The sequence below is a fragment of the Atractosteus spatula genome (genome assembly GCF_055471065.1).
Source record: "Atractosteus spatula isolate fAtrSpa1 chromosome 10 unlocalized genomic scaffold, fAtrSpa1.hap1 SUPER_10_unloc_1, whole genome shotgun sequence".
NCBI lineage: Eukaryota > Metazoa > Chordata > Actinopteri > Semionotiformes > Lepisosteidae > Atractosteus > Atractosteus spatula.
This window is the reverse complement of record NW_028296612.1, coordinates 6,150,353-6,169,567: the sequence shown is the minus strand read 5'-3', so window position 1 is coordinate 6,169,567 and position 19,215 is coordinate 6,150,353. Positions and strand designations below refer to the sequence as shown.

General features: G+C 54.8%; 2 protein-coding genes and 1 long non-coding RNA gene across 7 annotated transcripts in view; 2 read left to right on the top strand and 1 right to left on the bottom strand.

The window, feature by feature from the left end:
- Window positions 1-12,200, top strand: part of LOC148813644 (class I histocompatibility antigen, F10 alpha chain-like) — a 71,121-nt gene extending 58,921 nt beyond the window's left edge. For 2 of the 3 annotated variants that reach the window (XM_088908277.1, XM_088908273.1), the window contains 3 exons: window positions 10,511-10,792; window positions 11,039-11,149; window positions 11,563-12,200. In XM_088908277.1, the coding sequence (XP_088764403.1) occupies window positions 10,511-10,792; window positions 11,039-11,149; window positions 11,563-12,200 (1,031 nt within the window). The remainder of the gene's footprint in view (window positions 1-10,510; window positions 10,793-11,038; window positions 11,150-11,562) is intronic. The other variant, XM_088908276.1, reaches the window with a different exon arrangement.
- Window positions 6,920-18,578, bottom strand: LOC148813642 (uncharacterized). Its single transcript, XR_016086229.1, has 3 exons — window positions 18,335-18,578; window positions 11,028-14,666; window positions 6,920-10,787 (listed from the first exon to the last, which is right to left on the bottom strand). It is a non-coding gene; the product is annotated as an uncharacterized LOC148813642 (long non-coding RNA).
- LOC148813643 (class I histocompatibility antigen, Gogo-C*0101/C*0102 alpha chain-like) lies at window positions 12,596-17,554 on the top strand. Of its 3 annotated transcripts, none has more exons than XM_088908284.1 (7): window positions 12,596-12,810; window positions 12,947-13,186; window positions 14,023-14,304; window positions 14,390-14,671; window positions 15,539-15,649; window positions 15,960-16,022; window positions 16,404-17,554. In XM_088908284.1, exons 1-7 carry the CDS (start codon window positions 12,744-12,746, stop codon window positions 16,448-16,450), a joined length of 1,092 nt encoding a protein of 363 aa, XP_088764410.1. In that variant the 5' UTR covers window positions 12,596-12,743; the 3' UTR covers window positions 16,451-17,554. The 3 variants fall into 3 exon arrangements, with proteins under 3 accessions (XP_088764410.1, XP_088764411.1, XP_088764412.1); XM_088908285.1 differs by having other exon boundaries at window positions 12,623-12,810; window positions 14,029-14,304; XM_088908286.1 differs by lacking the exon at window positions 15,960-16,022 and having other exon boundaries at window positions 12,652-12,810.
- Window positions 18,579-19,215: the final 637 nt, after the last annotated feature.

Genomic DNA, 19,215 nt, shown 5'->3' with positions numbered 1-19,215 from the left:
TGGGAGTCTGACAGCACTGTCACACCTGGAGCGGATCAGACTGCTGCGCACTGGGAGTCTGACTGACAGCACTGTCACACCTGGAGCGGATCAGACTGCTGCACACTGGGAGTCTGACAGCACTGTCACACCTGGAGCAGATCAGACTGCTGCAGACTGGGAGTCTGACTGACAGCACTGTCACACCTGGAGCGGATCAGACTGCTGCACACTGGGAGTCTGACTGACAGCACTGTCACACCTGGAGCGGATCAGACTGCTGCACTGTCACACCTGGAGCGGATCAGACTGCTGCGCACTGGGAGTCTGACTGACAGCACAGAGCTGGAGTAGCTCACTAATAAGGATCAGCTGTTCTGATCCCCAGTCAGCAGAGTCCCTGGCTGACCAGAAGCTGAACCCAGCAGTGTTTCAGCTCAGAGAGGACAGCAGGCCTGTCCTGTCCCTGTGTCCAGCAGATCTGGGCCTAGTTGACAACCCCAACCCCACTCTGCAGCTCTCAGGACAGACTCACTCACAGACACAAGGTAAGGAAACACAGGGCTCTTTATTCACAGTGCAGCACACAACACTCCAGAAACCACAAGACAAACCCCTAGTTCGTACCTGAGCTCTAGCTGGACGTGCAGCCAGCTTCACCAGACCTCCTCCCCCTGACACAGCTCAGCTCTGCAGCTCTTCCCTCCTGCTCTGCTCAGCACAACTGCTCTCTGTCCCCAGCAGCACCAGACTGAAGGCCTCCCCTCCTGCCTTTTAACTGTCTCCCCACCAATCGTCTTCAAGCAGTGAGGCAGGTGATTGTGGGGGCAGACTGCTCCGCTCGGCCTTCTGGGGAATGTAGTTCAGACAAGAGCCGCTGTCTCGCCTGGACCTGCGGCCCTCTTACAGTGTGGACAGGGAGTGGTGCAGGAGAGCTGTGAGACCAGATTGTTGAGCTGTTTTGTGGTCTTTCTGACTTGAGATGAAAAGCAGAGGGGTAATGGATTAATCTTCCTGGATGGCAAGACAAATCAATGTACTTATTGATGAGTGAAGAGATTGGGGCTGTGTGGTCCTGTAGTTCAGAGGATCTGGCTACAGGCTTGTATGTTTGTGGTTGTGGGTTCAAATCTGAATGAATCAGTAGTTCTGTTCTTTTGAAGACAGTGTTAGTATCAGTGATAGATTGATCAGTGAAGAACTGGGAGCTGGTTGCTGTGTGTCCTGTAGTGTGAAGGTTAATGCTGTGGACTCTGAGCTGTGTGGCTGTGGGTTCAGTTCTCAATGAGAGTAAGACTTTTACTGTACTTGAATGGCAGGGAGAGGGAGATGCATTTGGCTTCACTCATCCACAGTAACAGGGTGATAAGTGTAGAGGTGGGGTCTGTGTTTGTGTGGCTCTGCAGTGAAGAGGTCAGGGCTGTGGGCTCACAGCTGTGTGGTTGTGGGTTCAAGTCCTGCTGAGACCTACAGCTTGTTTTGGGTTTAATTCTTCCCCACAGTAAGAGGTTGATAAGTACAGAGACTGGGGCTGTGTCTGTGTGGATCTATAGAGCAGAGGGCTAAGGCTCTAGACTCATGAACACCCGGTTGTGGGTTCAAGTCTGAGAGAGACCTGTTGCTTATTTAAGTTTAATTCTTCCCCACAGTAAGAGGTTGATAAGTACAGAGACTGGGGCTGTGAGGTGTGTGTCCCTGTGGTCTAGAGGATAACGCTGAGGACTCACAGCTCTCTGGTTGTGGGTTCAGATCCCAGTAAGACCTCAGGTTTGTTTTCAGTTTCTTACCCACAGTAAGAGGTTGATAAGTACAGAGACTGGGGCTGTGAGGTGTGTGTCCCTGTGGTCTGGAGGATAAAGCTGAGGACTCACAGCTCTCTGGTTGTGGGTTCAAATCCCAGTAAGACCTCAGGTTTGTTTTCAGTCTCTTACCCACAGAAACAGGTTGATAAGTGAAGAGATTGAGCCTGCAGTGCATGTGGCTCTGTGGAGTGGAGCCTAAGGCTGTGGACTCACAGCTCTGTGGTTGCAGGTTCAAGTCCTCCTGAGACCTACAGCTTGTTTTGGGTTTAATTCTTCCCCACAGAAACAGGTTGATAACTACAGAGAGTGGGGCTGTGTCTCTGTGGGTCTGTAGAGCAGAGGGATAAGGCTCTAGACTCATGGACACCTGGCTGTGGGTTCAAGTCTGAGGGAGACCTGTTGCTTATTTAAGTTTAATTCTTACCAACAGTAAGAGGTTGATAAGTACAGAGACTGGGGCTGTGAGGTGTGTGTCCCTGTGGTCTGGAGAATAAAGCTGAGGACTCACAGCTCTCTGGTTGTGGGTTCAAATCCCAGTAAGATCTCAGGTTTGTTTTCAGTCTCTTACCCACAGAAACAGGTTGATAAGTGAAGAGATTGATCCTGCAGTGTGTGTGGCTCTGTGGAGTGGAGCCTAAGGCTGTGGACTCACAGCTCTGTGGTTGTAGGTTCAAGTCCTGCTGAGACTGGCCTGCTTTGTCTTTAATTCTTTGTGACAGAAACGTGTTGATAAGCTGGGGGAGTTGTAAGGGTGGGTGGGAGGCCCAATAGAGGAGAGGGTAAGACACTAGCCTCCTGACTGTGAGGTCCTGGGTTCAAGCCCAGGCAGGAAGGTGGGTGAGAGAGAGATGCAGGGGGTCAGTGGCAGGGACAAGTAACTAGATGAGTAAGAGAGAAGGGGTCTGGGATTTACCTTTTACTGAAACGTTTGACACTGTTGGAATTTTTCAGTAAAAGGTAAATCCCAGACCCCTTCTCTCTTACTCATCTAGTTACTTGTCCCTGCCACTGACCCCCTGCATCTCTCTCTCTCACACCTTGCTGCCTGGGCTTGAACCCAGGACCTTGCAGTCAGGAGGCCAGTGTCTTACCCTCTCCTCTATTGGTCCCACCACCCACCCTTACAACTCCCCCAGCTTATCAACACGTTTCTGTCGAGACGAATTAAAGACAAAGCAGGCCAGTCTCAGCAGGACTTGAACCTGCGACCACAGAGCTGTGAGTCCACAGCCTTAAGCTCCACTCCACAGAGCCACACACACTGCAGGATCAATCTCTTCACTTATCAACCTGTTTCTGTGGGTAAGAGACTGAAAACAAACCTGAGGGCTTACTGGGATTTGAACCCACAACCAGAGAGCTGTGAGTTCTTAGCTTTATCCTCCAGACCACAGGGACACACACCTCACAGCCCCAGTCTCTGTACTTATCAACCTCTTACTGTGGGCAAGAATTAAACTTAAATAAGCAACAGGTCTCTCTCAGACTTGAACCCACAGCCAGATGTCCATGAGTCTAGAGCCTTAGCCCTCTGCTCTATAGATCCACACAGACACAGCCCCAGTCTCTGTACTTATCAACCTCTTACTGTGGGGAAGAATTAAACCCAAAACACACTCTAGGTCTCAGCAGGACTTGAACCCACAGCCAGGTGTCCATGAGTCTAGAGCCTTAGCCCTCTGCTCTATAGATCCACACGGACACAGCCCCAGTCTCTGTACTTATCAACCTCTTACTGTGGGGAAGAATTAAACCCAAAACAAGCTGTAGGTCTCAGCAGGACTTGAACCTGCAACCACAGAGCTGTGAGTCCACAGCCTTAAGCTCCACTCCACAGAGCCACACAGACTGCAGGCTCAATCTCTTCACTTATCAACCTGTTTCTGTGGGTAAGAGACTGAAAACAAACCTGAGAACTTACTGGGATTTGAACCCACAACCAGAGAGCTGTGAGTCTTCAGCTTTATCCTCCAGACCACAGGGACACACACCTCACAGCCCCAGTCTCTGTACTTATCAACCTCTTACTGTGGGGAAGAATTAAACTTAAATCAGCAACAGGTCTCTTTCAGACTTGAACCCACAGCCAGGTGTCTATGAGTCTAGAGCCTTAGCCCTCTGCTCTATAGATCCACACCAACACAGCTCCAGTCTCTGTACTTATCAACCTCTTACTGTGGGGAAGAATTAAACCCAAAACAAGCTGTAGGTCTCAGCAGGACTTGAACCCACAACCACTCAGCTCTGAGCCCCCAGCCCTGACCTCTTCACTACAGAGCCACACAAACACAGACCCCACCTCTACACTTATCACCCTGTTACTGTGGATGAGTGAAGCCAAATGCATCTCCCTCATCCTGCCATTCAAGTACAATAAAAGTCTCACTCTCAACAGGAACTGAACCCACAGCCACACAGCTCAGAGTCCACAGCATTAACCTTCACACTACAGGACACACAGCAACCAGCTCCCAGTTCTTCACTGATCAATCTATCACTGATACTAACACTGTCTTAAAAAAGAAAACTGATTCTTTCAGATTTGAACCCACAACCACAGACATACAAGCCTGTAGCCAGATCCTCTGAACTACAGGACCACACAGCCCCAATCCCTTCACTCATCAATAAGTACATTGATTTGTCTTGCCATCCAGGAAGATTAATCCATTACCCCTCTGCTTTTCATCTCAAGTCAGAAAGACCACAAAACAGCTCAACAATCTGGTCTCACGGCTCTCCTGCACCACTCCCTGTCCACACTGTAAGAGGGCCGCAGGTCCAGGCGAGACACCGGCTCTTGTCTGAACTACATTCCCCAGAAGGCCGAGCGGAACAGTCTGCCCCCACAATCACCTGCCTCACTGCTGGAAGACGATTGGTGGGGAGACAGTTAAAAGGCAGGAGGGGAGGCCTTCAGTCTGGTGCTGCTGGGGACAGAGAGCAGTTGTGCTGAGCAGAGCAGGAGGGAAGAGCTGCAGAGCTGAGCTGTGTCAGGGGGAGGAGGTCTGGTGAAGCTGGCTGCACGTCCAGCTAGAGCTCGGGTACGAACTAGGGGTTTGTCTTGTGGTTTCTGGAGTCTTGTGTGCTGCACTGTGAATAAAGAGCCCTGTGTTTCCTTACCTTGTGGCTGTGAGTGAGTCTGTCCTGAGAGCTGCAGAGGGGGGTTGGGGTTGTCAACTAGGCCCAGATCTGCTTGACACAGGGACAGGACAGGCCTGCTGTCCTCTCTGAGCTGAAACACTGCTGGGTTCAGCTTCTGGTCAGCCAGGGACTCTGCTGCCTGGGGATCAGAACAGCTGATCCTTATTAGTGAGCTACTCCAGCACTGCCTTCTGGGTAATGTAGTTCTGACAGGAACTGTCACAGAGACACCAAAGATTCACACTATGAACTGAAAAAGACACAGAATGTATGGGATTGCAGGTGGGAGGGTGTGTAATGAGAGGCTTTAAATTCTTAAAATGGAGTCCTGAGGTGGCAGGATTGTTCCTGTTTTATTAAAAGCAGCTTCTTCATGTCTTCCTTCATAACAGCTTCTATGCAACTAGGACTTCTTTTCTTCTCCCAAGCAGAACGACTGAGCTCCGACATCCCCCTCTCATTCTCCAAACTGGCTGCAGGCTTGAACTGACAGCACCTGTCCCTCCTCAACCCAGGGGAAGCTGTCCGTTGGCCACCCTTCTCCCCCCCATGGCCTGCTGGGAAATGTAGTTGATGAGGGTCCGCAGCAGGACAGTCCCAGTAGGAAAGGTGCAGATGGTGGAAGCTTTAACCCTCCCTTACACCAGTATACTCACCCTCTGCCTTACTCTATATTGTATCACACTGTCGTATAACTGAATACAAGCTGGAGTGGATCAGTAACTCTGCTCGACAACCAGATTGAATGTGGCACAGCAGGGCGGAGAAGCTGGAGGGGAGGATCTGCGCAGTAGGCTTCTGCTCCCAGACGCACACTGTCCTCCGGTGGAGAAGTGCTGTTACTGCACCTCGGCTCCCTCTCTGGGAGAGACTCATGAGCAAGAGAAACATGATTCCGTGTTTTAAAACTGAAACAGTGTCTTTTCCAACAGGGGAAAAGGGGGGGGAAAACCTCGGATTCATCAAACCGACGGGAGCTGGTGGCAGGCTCTCCTGTCAGCCTCTCCAGTGGGCCTGATCGCTCCAGGCTGGCTCTTTGCTCATTGATTATTAAGAGCTCCTGCCCGTGACTGGGGCTGCCTGGTGGGTTACTGTTCTGTCTTGGCGTCCTGCCTGACTGCACTCCAGACCCCTGTGTGTTTGTACAGAGCTCCTGATCCCCACAGGCTGCGTCTCAGACAAGGAATCCTGCAAATATCGTTTTCCACAAATGAAATTAAGGCCTCCATGGAGATTCTACACAAGCTAACACAGCAAGTTGTACAATTTCAGTTATGTACAGCAAGTTATGTCCAAAATTCAGCAGCCAGAATCCTGACCAGGTCTAGTGCAAGTGTTCACATTACTCCTATCCTGGAGTCCTTGCACTGGCTTCCAGTCAAATTCCACGTAGATTTAAATCCTCATGCTCACCTATGAGGCTCTGCATGGCTCGGCACCTCAGTACCTGTCTGAACTATTATCCCCACCTCGCAACCTCCGCTCTTCAAATTCTGCCCTCCTTACTGTCCCCCAAGCCCGTCTACATTCTATGGGTGACAGGGCCTTCTCCTGTTATGCCACAAGCTCTGGAACTCTCTGCCCAAGGATCTCAGAGAGTCACCATCTCTAACCTCCTTCAAATCCAGACTCAAAACCTTCTTCAGAAAAGCCTTTACTGAACTGTTCCATTCTTCACCCCTCTGCTCTTCTCAGTACCACCTTCCACGGCCTCCTCTGTTGGTATTGTTGTAATTATAATTGTGTCCTATCTTGTGTATTCTTCTTATTTATTGTTGTATTCTTCTTATTTATTGTTGTTGTCATCCTGTAAAGCGCTTTGAGAAGCCACCTTTAAAGGTGCTATATAAAATAAAGTTTATTATTATTATTATTATTATTACAAGACTCACAGGCAGGTGCTCGTGGGAGGGGTCAAATCGTGAATAAACATCAAAAACCCTTTTTCAAACACACAGCCCACCACAGAAAAACCACTCCCCAGCCGACTCAGTGCATGAATTGATCACTCTTTTATTTGAACTTGATTTATGTTTAGTGATGACAGAGTTACTTAAGTCACATCTTCCTGTAACAAATTAAATCTTACAGAGGTAAATAACTTCTCTCTACAAGTCTGCAATTTGAGGTAAAGAAGCACAATTTTCTTTATTAACACTTTTACTGATGAAACCTAAACCTGTTTCTCACAGAGAAAAAAATACAGACCGAATGGACACTCGAGCACATGAACACTGACCTGAGAGGTTAATACGCACGGAGACTTTGTAACACGGGGTCTGTTATCACTATAATTAGTATTATCAGCCCATTAACTGCAGAAACTGACCTCAGTCCTCAGCCTGCGGGCTCTTGGGGTCCCGGGCTGTCTCTCCACAAGCCTGGCGAGGGCTCTGTAAGTCGATGAGGAGTAACCGGAGTGATCTCCGATCGCGGCCCGTCAGGATACAAGCCTGCAGGGCGCCGCCATGACAGTCCGCAGCGCCCTGATGACGTCATCACCCGCCGCCCGCCTGGAAAGCGCAAATCTCGCCAATAAAATGTAGATCAAGGTGTTCCTGCTAACTTTAAAATACAGATACAATTAAAAATATATATATATTAAACGCCAAACATAAAAGAAAACGCAGCTACGAACAATATTCTTTTTCTTACCATCATCTTCGGGGCAGGTTCACAAAGCGAAACTAAACAGTTAACGTGAAAACATTTGTAAACATGTTGACAAAACTGAGGATTTTCGGTTTCACGATTGATTTTTTTTTACTAGTGACTTAATTTGAATGACGAGATTCAGGCCTAAATATTTACAACTACAAAAATACATCTTTAATAGCATCCAATACACATATGTTTATATTTTTTCTCTGCTTGCACAGAAACCCGGGTACTCTGGTATGTTTATGATCAAAACCCGGAGGAAGGGCGCTGTGTAGGAGGTCTGATGGAGTTTCTCAGCAAGTTCAATTCCTCAGGGCTGTGCCACTGTCTCAATGGACAGTTCTAAAGAACACTCAAGACGTCACTCGCAGTGTTGCGAGAAGGCATATGATTTCACCTAGAACAAAGATTTATTAAAGAATTTATTAAAAATTCAGGTCACCAGTCCAACACTAGACACCAGCCCCTCACTGGACACCAGTCCAACACACCAGCCCCTCACTGGACATCAGTCCAACACAGGACACTAGACCCTCACTGGACACCAGTCCAACACACCAGCCCCTCACTGGACATCAGTCCAACACAGGACAACAGTCCCTCACTGGACACCAGCCCCCCACAGGACACCAGTCCAACACTGGACACCAGCCACTCACAGGACACCAGTCCAACACTAGATACCAGCCCCTCACAGGACACCAGTCCCTCACTGGACATCAGTCCAACACAGGACACCAGTCCCCCACTGGACACCAGCCCAACACACCAGCCCCTCACTGGACACCAGTCCAACACTGGACACCAGCCCCCCACAGGACACCAGTCCCTCACTGGACACCAGCCCCCCACAGGACACCAGTCCAACACTGGACACCAGCCCCCCACAGGATACCAGTCCCTCACTGGACACCAGCCCCCCACAGGACACCAGTCCCTCACTGGACATCAGTCCAACACAGGACACCAGTCCCCCACTGGACATCAGTCCAACACAGGACACCAGTCCCCCACAGGACACCAGTCCAACACTGGACACCAGCCACTCACAGGACACCAGTCCAACACTAGATACCAGCTCCTCACAGGACACCAGCCCACCACAGGACACCAGTCCCCCACTGGACACCAGCCCAACACAGCAGTCCAACACAGGACACACAAATGCTCATGCATGTCTTTGGACTGTGGGGAAAACCCACACCAACAAGGGAGAACATGCAGACTCCACACAGACAGCAGCCCAGCGCCGTGAGGCCCCTGCACCACTGTGCCACCGCACGAGAAAGCCCTTGTTTGATTGTGCCACAACATTACTAAATCCAAATACTGTCTGAGGGGAAGTAGATATATTTACTCCGTATACAACAGCTCCGACAATAATCTTCTGTGGGAAAAAAAACATCTGAACACTCGAAGGCAATGATGCACACGTTCTGTAAGAGCCCCGCAGGCAAGCTCGCAGCAACTCGACCTGTTCAATCTGGAAATTAGAGTCGGCAAAAACCCCTGTACAGGACGCGTTCCTGCAGCTTCACATCAGAAGTCACACGTTTGGAAAACTGTGTCCTTTCTACCTAGCCCAGAAGCGTCTAAAACAGGGCGCCTTTAACCCAGGAGTGCTCACTGACACCGTGCTCACTTCATGTGGAGCCCAGAGCCCCAGCTCCCTAATTTTCACAACAAGAGGAGTGTGACGATATTCCTCTGTTCAAGTCAGGGCCACTGTGGACAGGACAACATGATTGCGTATATAATGCAAGATATTCCTATAGCAGGCAACACTCTTCACAGATTAGCTTGCTTTTAAACTCAATAATTGTCTGGTATAAAGCGATACCATCTCGTATAAACAAGATCAATTTTTTTTCCTCTTTGACGCTACTGAAGCGGAACTCGAGTTTGACCCTGGTTTTAAACAGCCCTTGAGAATCCCAGGGAAGGAGCTGACAGTCCCGTTACAGGGGGGTTTCTGGAGCCGAGCGGAGCAGACCGGCGCAGACACGCTTCCTGCCTGCCGCGCGAGTCAGCGGCGTTGCTCAATGTCGGCAGACCCACGAGACTCTGGGGTTCCTGCGGGGCTCAATATAGACCTGCTGATTTCACTTCTCTACCCAGCCTGCTCCTGGCCACGGGGAGCTAACGATCCGAGGAGCTCCTCCAGCTGCAGCCCCCAGAGGAGCCAGGGTCCGGGCTCCGAGCGGCTTGTTCCCCACCCCCACCCCTCTCTGTGTACGGGGGAGACTCCTACTAAGTAGATCCCAGGGCTGCTGGTGCCCAGTTCCCATGGTGCACTAGATCATCGACCCGGAACGTGACGACAATGGCGAGCCATCTGGGACTGATCCTGCTTTTCCAGAGAGCCTGCGCTCTGACAGCTTCAGTGGGTAAGACTCTCACCCTGTGTGCGTGTGTGTGTGTGTGTGTGCGCATGTCCGAGGGTGTGTGTGTGTGTGTGTGTGTGTGTGTCCGAGGGGGTGTGTGTGTGTGTGTGTGTGTGTGTCTGTGTGCGTCTGTGTGTGCATGTCCGAGGGTGTGTGTGTGTAGTTGCTTGTCTGTGTGCGACTGTGTGAGCCCGTTGTCTGAGCCTGCAGGAGTAGCCCTGAGGTTTCAGGTTACTGAGAGACTCGGGAACTCTGCCCCTCCTGAGACGACAGGGGAGCCTGCCTGCGCAGACAGCAGGGCAGACAGTCAGCGCATCGCTTCATGCTTGACACCCGTCCCCTCGCTGGGACACGGGCTCCACCCAGCCCAGAGACCAGCAGCGCCGTTCCTCCTGACGCCCAGCTGGAGACGGTCACACACCCACGTCTCTCTGGGTCCGGCCCCCTACTGCGGGACGAGACCCCGTTACCCTCCGAGACCTGCTCTGTCAGGTAAGGGGCCAATCGGACTGTCTCGGTGCTGTCTCTCTCCCTCTCCAGAGCGCCCCCTGGTGTCTCTGTCACACAAGGACTCCGGACCTGGCGGTACTGAGCTCACCTGCCTGGCCACGGGCTTCTTCCCCAGAGACATCCTGGTGTCCTGGTGGAGAGACGGGCAGGAGCTGCACGAGGATGTGGAGAGTGGGGAGGTGCTGCCCAACGGAGACGGGAGCTTCCAGGTCAGGAAGAGGCTGAGAGTGAGAGCAGGAGAGGAGGACAAGTACCAGTACTCCTGCAGAGTGGATCACAGCAGCCTGGAAGAGGAGATCATCAGGATCTGGGGTGAGAGAGAGACAGGAGATCATGGGGATCTGGGATGAGAGAGAGAGGAGATCATGGGGATCTGTGGCGAGAGAGGAGATCAGGGGGATCTGGGGTAAGAGAGAGGAGATCAGGGGGATCTGGGCTGAGAGAGAGGGGAGATCATGGGGATCTGGGGTGAGAGACTGTGGACAGAGAGTCCAACACAGACCAGACGAGCTGGAGTGTAGAACTGGACTACAGGTCCGTACTGTACCTGTGTTTCAGAGCAGCCCGGCGCGTCTTCAGCCCTGAGCGCTCTGGCCCTGCTGCCTCTGGCTGTGCTGGTCCCAGTCATCGCACTGGGAGTCATGCTGCTTCTCCAGCTGATGAAGACAGGTGAGACAGACGGACGGACAGAGGCGTGTCCGGTCCGTGTGTGTGTGTGTGTGTGTGTGTGTGTGTGTGTGTGTGCGCGCGCGTGCGTGTGTCCGGTCCGTGTGTGTGTGTGCGTGCGTGTGCGCGTGTGTGTGTCCGGTCCGTGTGTGTGTGCTCGTGTGTGTGCGTGTGTGTGTGTGCGTGCATGTGTGCGTGTGTGTGTGTGTGTGTGTGTCCGGTCCGTGTGTGCGCGTGTGTGTGTGTGTGTGTGTGTGTGTGTGTGTCCGGTCCGTGTGTGTGTGCGCGTGCGTGTGTGTGTGTGCGCGTGTGTGTGTGTGTCTGTGTCTGTGTGTGTGTGCGCGTGTGTCCGGTCCGTGTGTGTGTGTGTGCGCGTGTGTCAGGGGAGAAGGGCTCAGGACTCCCTGTGGTTCCAGGGTCCCGGGTGCTGCTGACCACAGCCGTCCTGACTGCCCCCCCCGCCGAGCGGCTCAGCCGCAGCAGGGAGTGCGTCACCAACTTCGCCCCGGAGAGCCGCGCCCGGGGCCCGGGACCCTCCTGCGCCAGGGGCCCGGCTCCAGGAGACACGGGAGAGCGCGCAGGCTCCACCCAGAGGGTGTCCCCGGACAAGCCCGGGACCGAACCCGGGACCGGAGAGACATGCAGAAGCAGCACTGCTGGGGAGAGAAGTCACACTGGGGTTACTGGTCACACTGGGGAGAGTAGTCACACTGGGGAGAGTAGTCACACTGCAGTTACTGGTTATACTGGGGGGACTGGTCACACTGGGGAGACAGGTCACACTGCGGTTACTGGTTATACTGGGGAGACTGGTCACACTGGGGAGACTGGTTATACTGGGGAGAGAAGTCACACTGGGGTTACTGGTCACAGTGTGGAGACTGGTCACACTGCGGTTACTGGTTATACTGGGGAGACCAGAGCGCTGAGCTGGGCGACTGCACTGGGACACACAAGCAGCAGCTCGCAGGACGGGAACCCCACCCTGTCCACTCCGGACAGCGGTCAAGCCAGAGGACCCCCCCCCCCCCCCAGGAACACGAGCCACAGCTGAGCCCTGCGCTCTGTGATCGCCTTGTCATTTCGAAATAAACACCTTGAAAATAAAAGCCATTTGCGTGGGTTTTTTTCCACATCTCGTCTTGTAGCAACAGCCCCAGGACATGCAGCTTGTTCCCCACCCCCACCTCCCTCTGTGTACAGTAGAGCCTCCTGTCCTGACTGGAGGAGCTCATCCAGCCTGTTCCCCACCCCCACCCCTCTCTGTGTACAGAAGAGCGAAGAAGCCGGACCCGAACCGAACTCCGCGGCGCGAACTTTACTTTTCAGACTTTCATTTCTCGGCCCAAATGTTTCATTTTTTTTACCGATCTCTAAAAGTTTTCGGGTTTTTACCACGCCCCTCCCCACACTGCCGGATTTCGCCACACCGGACGCCGGGCTCGGCTCAGTTCCGGTTTCGTGCTGAGTGAGCGAGGCCACGTCACGCACCGCCATCAGAGCCCAGCTGTTCAGAGCAGAGAGAAGAAAAACGACATAATCTGAACCCCCCCCCCAACCGCTGCCCGAACCTTTGCCTCGGGTGTCCCGGCGCACGATGAGACGCTGGCCCCGGGTCCTGGTTCCGGCGCTGCTGCTGTGCGGAGCCCAGCCGGTCCCAGCCGGTGAGTCTGCTGGAGCTCAGCCGGGCGTCACGGCTCTTCTTCAGCTCCTGGACGGGAGAAACCGCGAGTGTCGTGTGTGTCAGTGCTCTGTGTGTCAGTGACCAGTGTGAGAGTGACCAGTGTGTGTGTGTTACAGTTGTCTGCTCGCTGTACTACTACGGCTGTGTGAGGCCTGGCGCTCTGGAGCAGCCGGAGGTCACTGTGGTGGGGAGGCTGGATGGGGAGGAGTTCAGTTACTATGACAGCACTCAGAGGAACGTGACCCCCAGGCAGGGCTGGGTGAGGCAGCTGGAGGACCCGGAGGGCTGGAAAACGAACACGCATGTGCTGGAAGCTTCCCTGCAGATCTACCGAACAGCGGTGAGGGAGAGACAAGGTGAGGAGGCTGCTGAGAGGGCCTGCTCTTTCTGTGCTGCTGTGTCTCTGAGCTCTGTGCTCCTCTGTGTCTCTGAGCTCCGTGGTCTCACACTGTGCTGCTGTGTCTCTGAGCTCTGTGCTCCTCTGTGTCTCTGAGCTCCAGGCTCTCACACTGTGCTGCTGTGTCTCTGAGCTCCGGGCTCTCACGCTGTGCTACTGTGTCTCTGAGCTCTGTGCTCCTCTGTGTCTCTGAGCTCTGTGCTCTGACACTGTGCTGCTGTGTCTCTGAGCTCTGTGCTCCTCTGTGTCTCTGAGCTCCGGGCTCTCACACTGTGCAGCTGTGTCTCTGAGCTCTGTGCTCATCTGTGCTCTCACACTGTGCTGCTGTGTCTCTGAGCTCTGTGCTCCTCTGTGTCTCTGAGCTCCAGGCTCTCACACTGTGCTGCTGTGTCTCTGAGCTCTGTGCTCCTCTGTGTCTCTGAGCTCTGTGCTCTGACACTGTGCTGCTGTGTCTCTGAGCTCTGTGCTCATCTGTGCTCTCACACTGTGCTGCTGTGTCTCTGAGCTCTGTGCTCCTCTGTGTCTCTGAGCTCCAGGCTCTCACACTGTGCTGCTGTGTCTCTGAGCTCTGTGCTCCTCTGTGTCTCTGAGCTCTGTGCTCTGACACTGTGCTGCTGTGTCTCTGAGCTCTGTGCTCATCTGTGCTCTCACACTGTGCTGCTGTGTCTCTGAGCTCTGTGCTCCTCTGTGTCTCTGAGCTCCAGGCTCTCACACTGTGCTGCTGTGTCTCTGAGCTCTGTGCTCTGACACTGTGCTGCTGTGTCTCTGAGCTCTGTGCTCTTCTGTGTCTCTGAGCTCCAGGCCCTCACACTGTGCTGCTGCTCTGCGGCTGTGAGCTGGAGGAGGATGGCGGGGGCACCAGTAGAGGGCGCTGTGCTTTGGGCCACGAGGGGAAGGTGTATCTCCGACTGGACACCCGAACAAGGACCTGGACCCAGGTCAGCCGCGCCCCTGGCGCTGAGCAGGGCTGGGAGCCTGATCGCTCCTTCACTCGGACCGTGCTGACCTTCCTGGAGCAGTACTGCTCCCAGTGGCTCAAGATCTTCATCAAACACGCGAGGAAGACTCTGTGCAGAGGTGAGTCCAGACCCGAGGCTGGCGGCTCCTTCGTGCCAGAGAGCAGCCTGGGCTCTGAGACCGTCCCCCCCTCTCTCCTGTCCAGCCCCGGCCCCCGAGGCCCCAGGGCTCCAGAGGGGCTGGGAGCCGAACTCTCCTGTGACCTGCAGCGTGGTCAGCCTCTTCCCCGGGGATGTGGCTGTGTCCTGGCGGAGGGACGGACAGGAGCTGACCGAGGGGGTGGACCCTGCGGTGGTGCTGCCCAACGGAGACGGGAGCTTCCAGGTCAGGAGGAGTCTGACTGTGAGCGAGGAGGAGCTGGAGAGACACAGCTTCACCTGCTTTGTGAATGGCACCAGCCTGGGAGAGGAGCTCGTCATCCCCTGGAGTAAGAGAGAGAAGGAGTCAGGACCTGGGCTTAACACAGGACAGCCACTTCATTCTATAGGCGATGTCGGCTGTAGGGCTCTGCTGGGCTCCGCCCCTCTGTACCTGTCTGAGCTCCTATCATCCTCCTCCCCCTCCGCTGGTCCGACTCTGGTCCCTCACTCCTGTCCTGGAGTCCCTGCACTGGCTTCCAGTTGACTCCAGAGTCCTCCTGCTCTCCTGTTGGGCTCTGCTGGGCTCCGCCCCTCTGTACCTGTCTGAGCTCCTATCATCCTCCTCCCCCTCCGCTGGTCCGACTCTGCTCCCTCACTCCTGTCCTGGAGTCCCTGCACTGGCTTCCAGTTGACTCCAGAGTCCTCCTGCTCTCCTGTTGGGCTCTGCTGGGCTCCGCCCCTCTGTACCTGTCTGAGCTCCTATCATCCTCCTCCCCCTCCGCTGGTCTGACTCTGCTCTCCTGTCTGTCCCCCCCAGCCCCTCTACACTCTGGGGGTGACGGGGCTTCTTCTCCTGCTGCGCCCCAGAGCTCTGGAGCTGCAGCCCCCAGGATCTCAGAGTCTCCCCCCCCCCCCCACCGATCTCTTTCAGATCCAGAGTCCACACCTTCTTTGGGGGGTTGCTTTTATCTGGCTGGCTCTTTGTGCTCCCTGGCTTTCTTACTGTAAAAATGACAACGCCCGCAGCCTGCTCTCAGTGAGAGCTGGTTTCCTCACTGTAAAGTGCCTCGAGAACAGCACTGTGTTCAAATAAAAGTTTCTCATGATGAATGGTCCGACACTCTGTACTGTGTCACTGTAACAACACACTGCACACCCAATGCTCTAACACTTCATGCTCTAGATCCCTGACACCTGTTTGTGATTCATTACAGAGCCCTCCTCGCAAAACGTTTGGATGGCGGATAAGAATACGATTTTCATGATATGCACGACGGCCTTCTACGTTCTGATAGCAGCCCTTGTAATCTGCTGTGTGAAATGTGGTGAGTACTGAGTGAGCTTAGAGAAAGAGACACTGCATTTCTCTGCTCCAGTGGGAATCCGGTAGATTCCCAGCTCCTGCTGTTTCAGCTGCGGTAGTGATCTGGGTACGGTCCAGGTGAGAGACACTGGATTCCTCCACTCCAGTGGGAATCCGGTAGATTCCCAGCTCCTGCTGTGTCAGCTGCGGTAGTGATCTGGGTACGGTCCAGGTGAGAGACACTGGATTCCTCCACTCCAGTGGGGATCCAGTAGATCCCCAGCACACAGTCTGACAGAGCCTGGGACTTTCCTTTCTCCTCTTCATGACAGAATCCGGGTTCTTCAAGAAGAGCACCAGGCACCAGCCTTCAGCAGCCCGGCAGGAAGGACACGGTAACTCTTTCCTTTTCTCGTGGAAATAGAGTGGTTGGATCCTGAGTGGGCACTTTATCAAGTGCACCCAGTGTTGCCAGCGGACAGAGCCCACTGCCCACAGGTAAGCCTGAGAGACTGCCCAGTCCACTCTCTCTGAGCTCGAGGGGAGATCGCCTGAGCCGAGCTCCCTCCACCAGTCGGCAGTCCTGAGTCGGCTTTTCCTCACGTGCGCACAGTGTAGGCAGTGGACAGAGCCCACTGCCCACAGGTCAGCCTGAGAGACTGCCCAGTCCACTCTCTCTGAGCTCGGGGGGAGAGGTCAGCCTGTGCCTGTGTCCTGTGCCCAGCCCACACCCTCTGTGATCTGTAATGTCCGGTCTCTCTCTCCCCGTGTTGCAGAACTGGAGCCCCTGCAGAACAGCAGGAATTCTGCGATGGAGGTCTAGGCTGGGTGGCAGGAGAGGAGCCAGCCTCGGAAGAGGCTCCCCTTGTATCCCGACTCCGGTGTAGCGGGCGAGACCCGGAGAGAAACGGAAAAGTCCTTCGGGAGGGGACAGACTCCGGTCCCCAGGGGAGGATCTGTGCCTCAGTGCTGATCGATCGGGACACTGCAGGCGGGTTTCGGGGTCGCTGTGCAGGGAAACACCCCCTCCCCGGGCTGTTTCTCACCGGAGAGACTGGTTATACTGGGGAGGCCGCCGAGCTGTGCCTGGCAGACAGGACCAGTCACTGTACATAAAACGTGAAATTAAAAATGTCACGAGGAAACATACCCCGGACAAGCCCGGGACCGAACCCGGGACGGGAGAGACATGCGGAAGCAGCACTGCTGGGGAGAGAAGTCACACTGGGGTTACTGGTTATACTGGGGAGACTGGTCACACTGGGGAGAGTAGTCACACTGCAGTTACTGGTTATACTGGGGGGACTGGTCACACTGGAGAGACAGGTCACACTGGGGTTACTGGTTATACTGGGGGGACTGGTCACACTGGGGAGAGTAGTCACACTGCAGTTACTGGTTATACTGGGGGGACTGGTCACACTGGGGAGAGTAGTCACACTGCAGTTACTGGTTATACTGGGGGGACTGGTCACACTGGAGAGACAGGTCACACTGGGGTTACTGGTTATACTGGGGAGACTGGTCACACTGGGGAGAGTAGTCACACTGGGGTTACTGGTTATACTGGGGGGACTGGTCACACTGGAGAGACAGGTCACACTGCGGTTACTGGTTATACTGGGGAGACTGGTCACACTGTGGAGACTGGTTATACTGGGGAGAGAAGTCACACTGGGGTTACTGGTCACAGTGTGGAGACTGGTCACACTGCGGTTACTGGTTATACTGGGGAGACCAGAGCCCTGAGCTGGGCGACTGGACTGGGACACACAAGCAGCAGCTCGCAGGACGGGAACCCCACCCTGTCCACTCCGGACAGCGGTCAAGCCAGAGGACCCCCCCCCCCCCAGGAACACGAGCCACAGCTGAGCCCTGCGCTCTGTGATCGCCTTGTCATTTCGAAATAAACACCTTGAAAATAAAAGCCATTTGCGTGGGTTTTTTTTTCCACATCTCGTCTTGTAGCAACAGCCCCAGAACATGCAGCTTGTTCCCCACCCCCACCTCCCTCTGTGTACAGTAGAGCCTCCTGTCCTGACTGGAGGAGCTCATCCAGCCTGTTCCCCACCCCCACCCCCCTCTGTGTACAGTAGAGCCTCCTGTCCTGACTGGAGGAGCTCATCCAGCCTGTTCCCCACCCCCACCCCCCTCTGTGTACAGTAGAGCCTCCTGTCCTGACTGGAGGAGCTCACCCAGCTGTGTCTGGAGAGAAGCCAGGGTATCGGCTTCAACCACAGGGCTGGGCAGCTTGTTCCCCACCCCCACCCCCCTCTGTGTACAGAAGAGCCTCCTGTCCTGACTGGAGGAGCTCACCCAGCTGTGTCTGGAGAGAAGCCAGGGTATCGGCTTCAACCACAGGGCTGGGCAGCCTGTTCCCCACCCCCACCCCCCTCCGTGTACAGAAGAGCGAGGAAGCCGGGACCAGAACTGAACTCCGCGGCGCGAACTTTACTTTTCAGACTTTCATTTCTCAGCCCAAATGTTTCATTTTTTTTGTTACCGATCTCTAAAAGTTTTCGGGTTTTTACCACGCCCCTCTCCCCAGTGCCGGATTTCGGCCCACCGGACGCCGGGCTCGGCTCAGTTCCGGTTTCGTGCTGAGTGAGCGAGGCCACGTCACGCACCGCCATCAGAGCCCAGCTGTTCAGAGCAGAGAGAAGAAAAACGACATAATCTGAACCCCCCCCCCAACCGCTGCCCGAACCTTTCGCCTCGGGTGTCCCGGCGCACGATGAGACGCTGGACCCGGGTCCTGGTTCCGGCGCTGCTGCTGTGCGGAGCCCAGCTGGTCCCAGCCGGTGAGTCTGCTGGAGCTCAGCCGGGCGCCACCTCACGGCTCTTCTTCAGCTCCCGGACGGGAGAAACCGCGAGTGTCGGGGCGCCTGCAGGCATTCCTGCTGCGGACCCCTTCCCAGAGCCGCGCCCCTGGTTATACTTTCGGGGTGCGCATGTGCGCTGGAACCCCTCGCGAGGAAACGCGCGACTCTGCGCGTCAGTTCCAGGGCTGGGGTCTTCTGGGAAAACTGCCCCTGGTCCGCGAGTGTGTGTCTCTGTGTGTGTGTGTGACAAACACTCCACACCGGGGCTCTCGAGTTTACCCGTCCCTGGTGCACCGGTGCTCGGCGGGACATGCAGACTCCACGCAGAAGGTGCCGCGGGTCGCAGGCGCAGTGCGGGGCGCTCCCTGCAGGTGGCGCTGCGGGCGCGTATGACACATACACTGGACTCTTTTCAGACCGCGTCCACAAACCTCGAATCTTCACAGCACAGAGCAGAGCTGTTTTTATCAGTGTGCGCTTCCGATGTGGAAAACAACAAAATACCGGACGTCCTCTGTTCGTGCAGAGGCTGATCTCCCCCACAGCGGGCTCCACACGGGAGGTGCCCCAGGCCAGCCTCGTGCCCAGGGCCCAGGTGGGGGTGCGAGACACGTCAGCTGGGTGTTTGTGCACACAGCCCTGCCCCTGCTGAAAGAGGAGAGCTGTGCTGCGCTCTGCTGGCGCTGTAGGGTTGTTCTACTGGACAGGGCTGAGAAACTGGTTTCCCCCAGAGGACAACAAACCACCAACCGAACAGAACTGAACT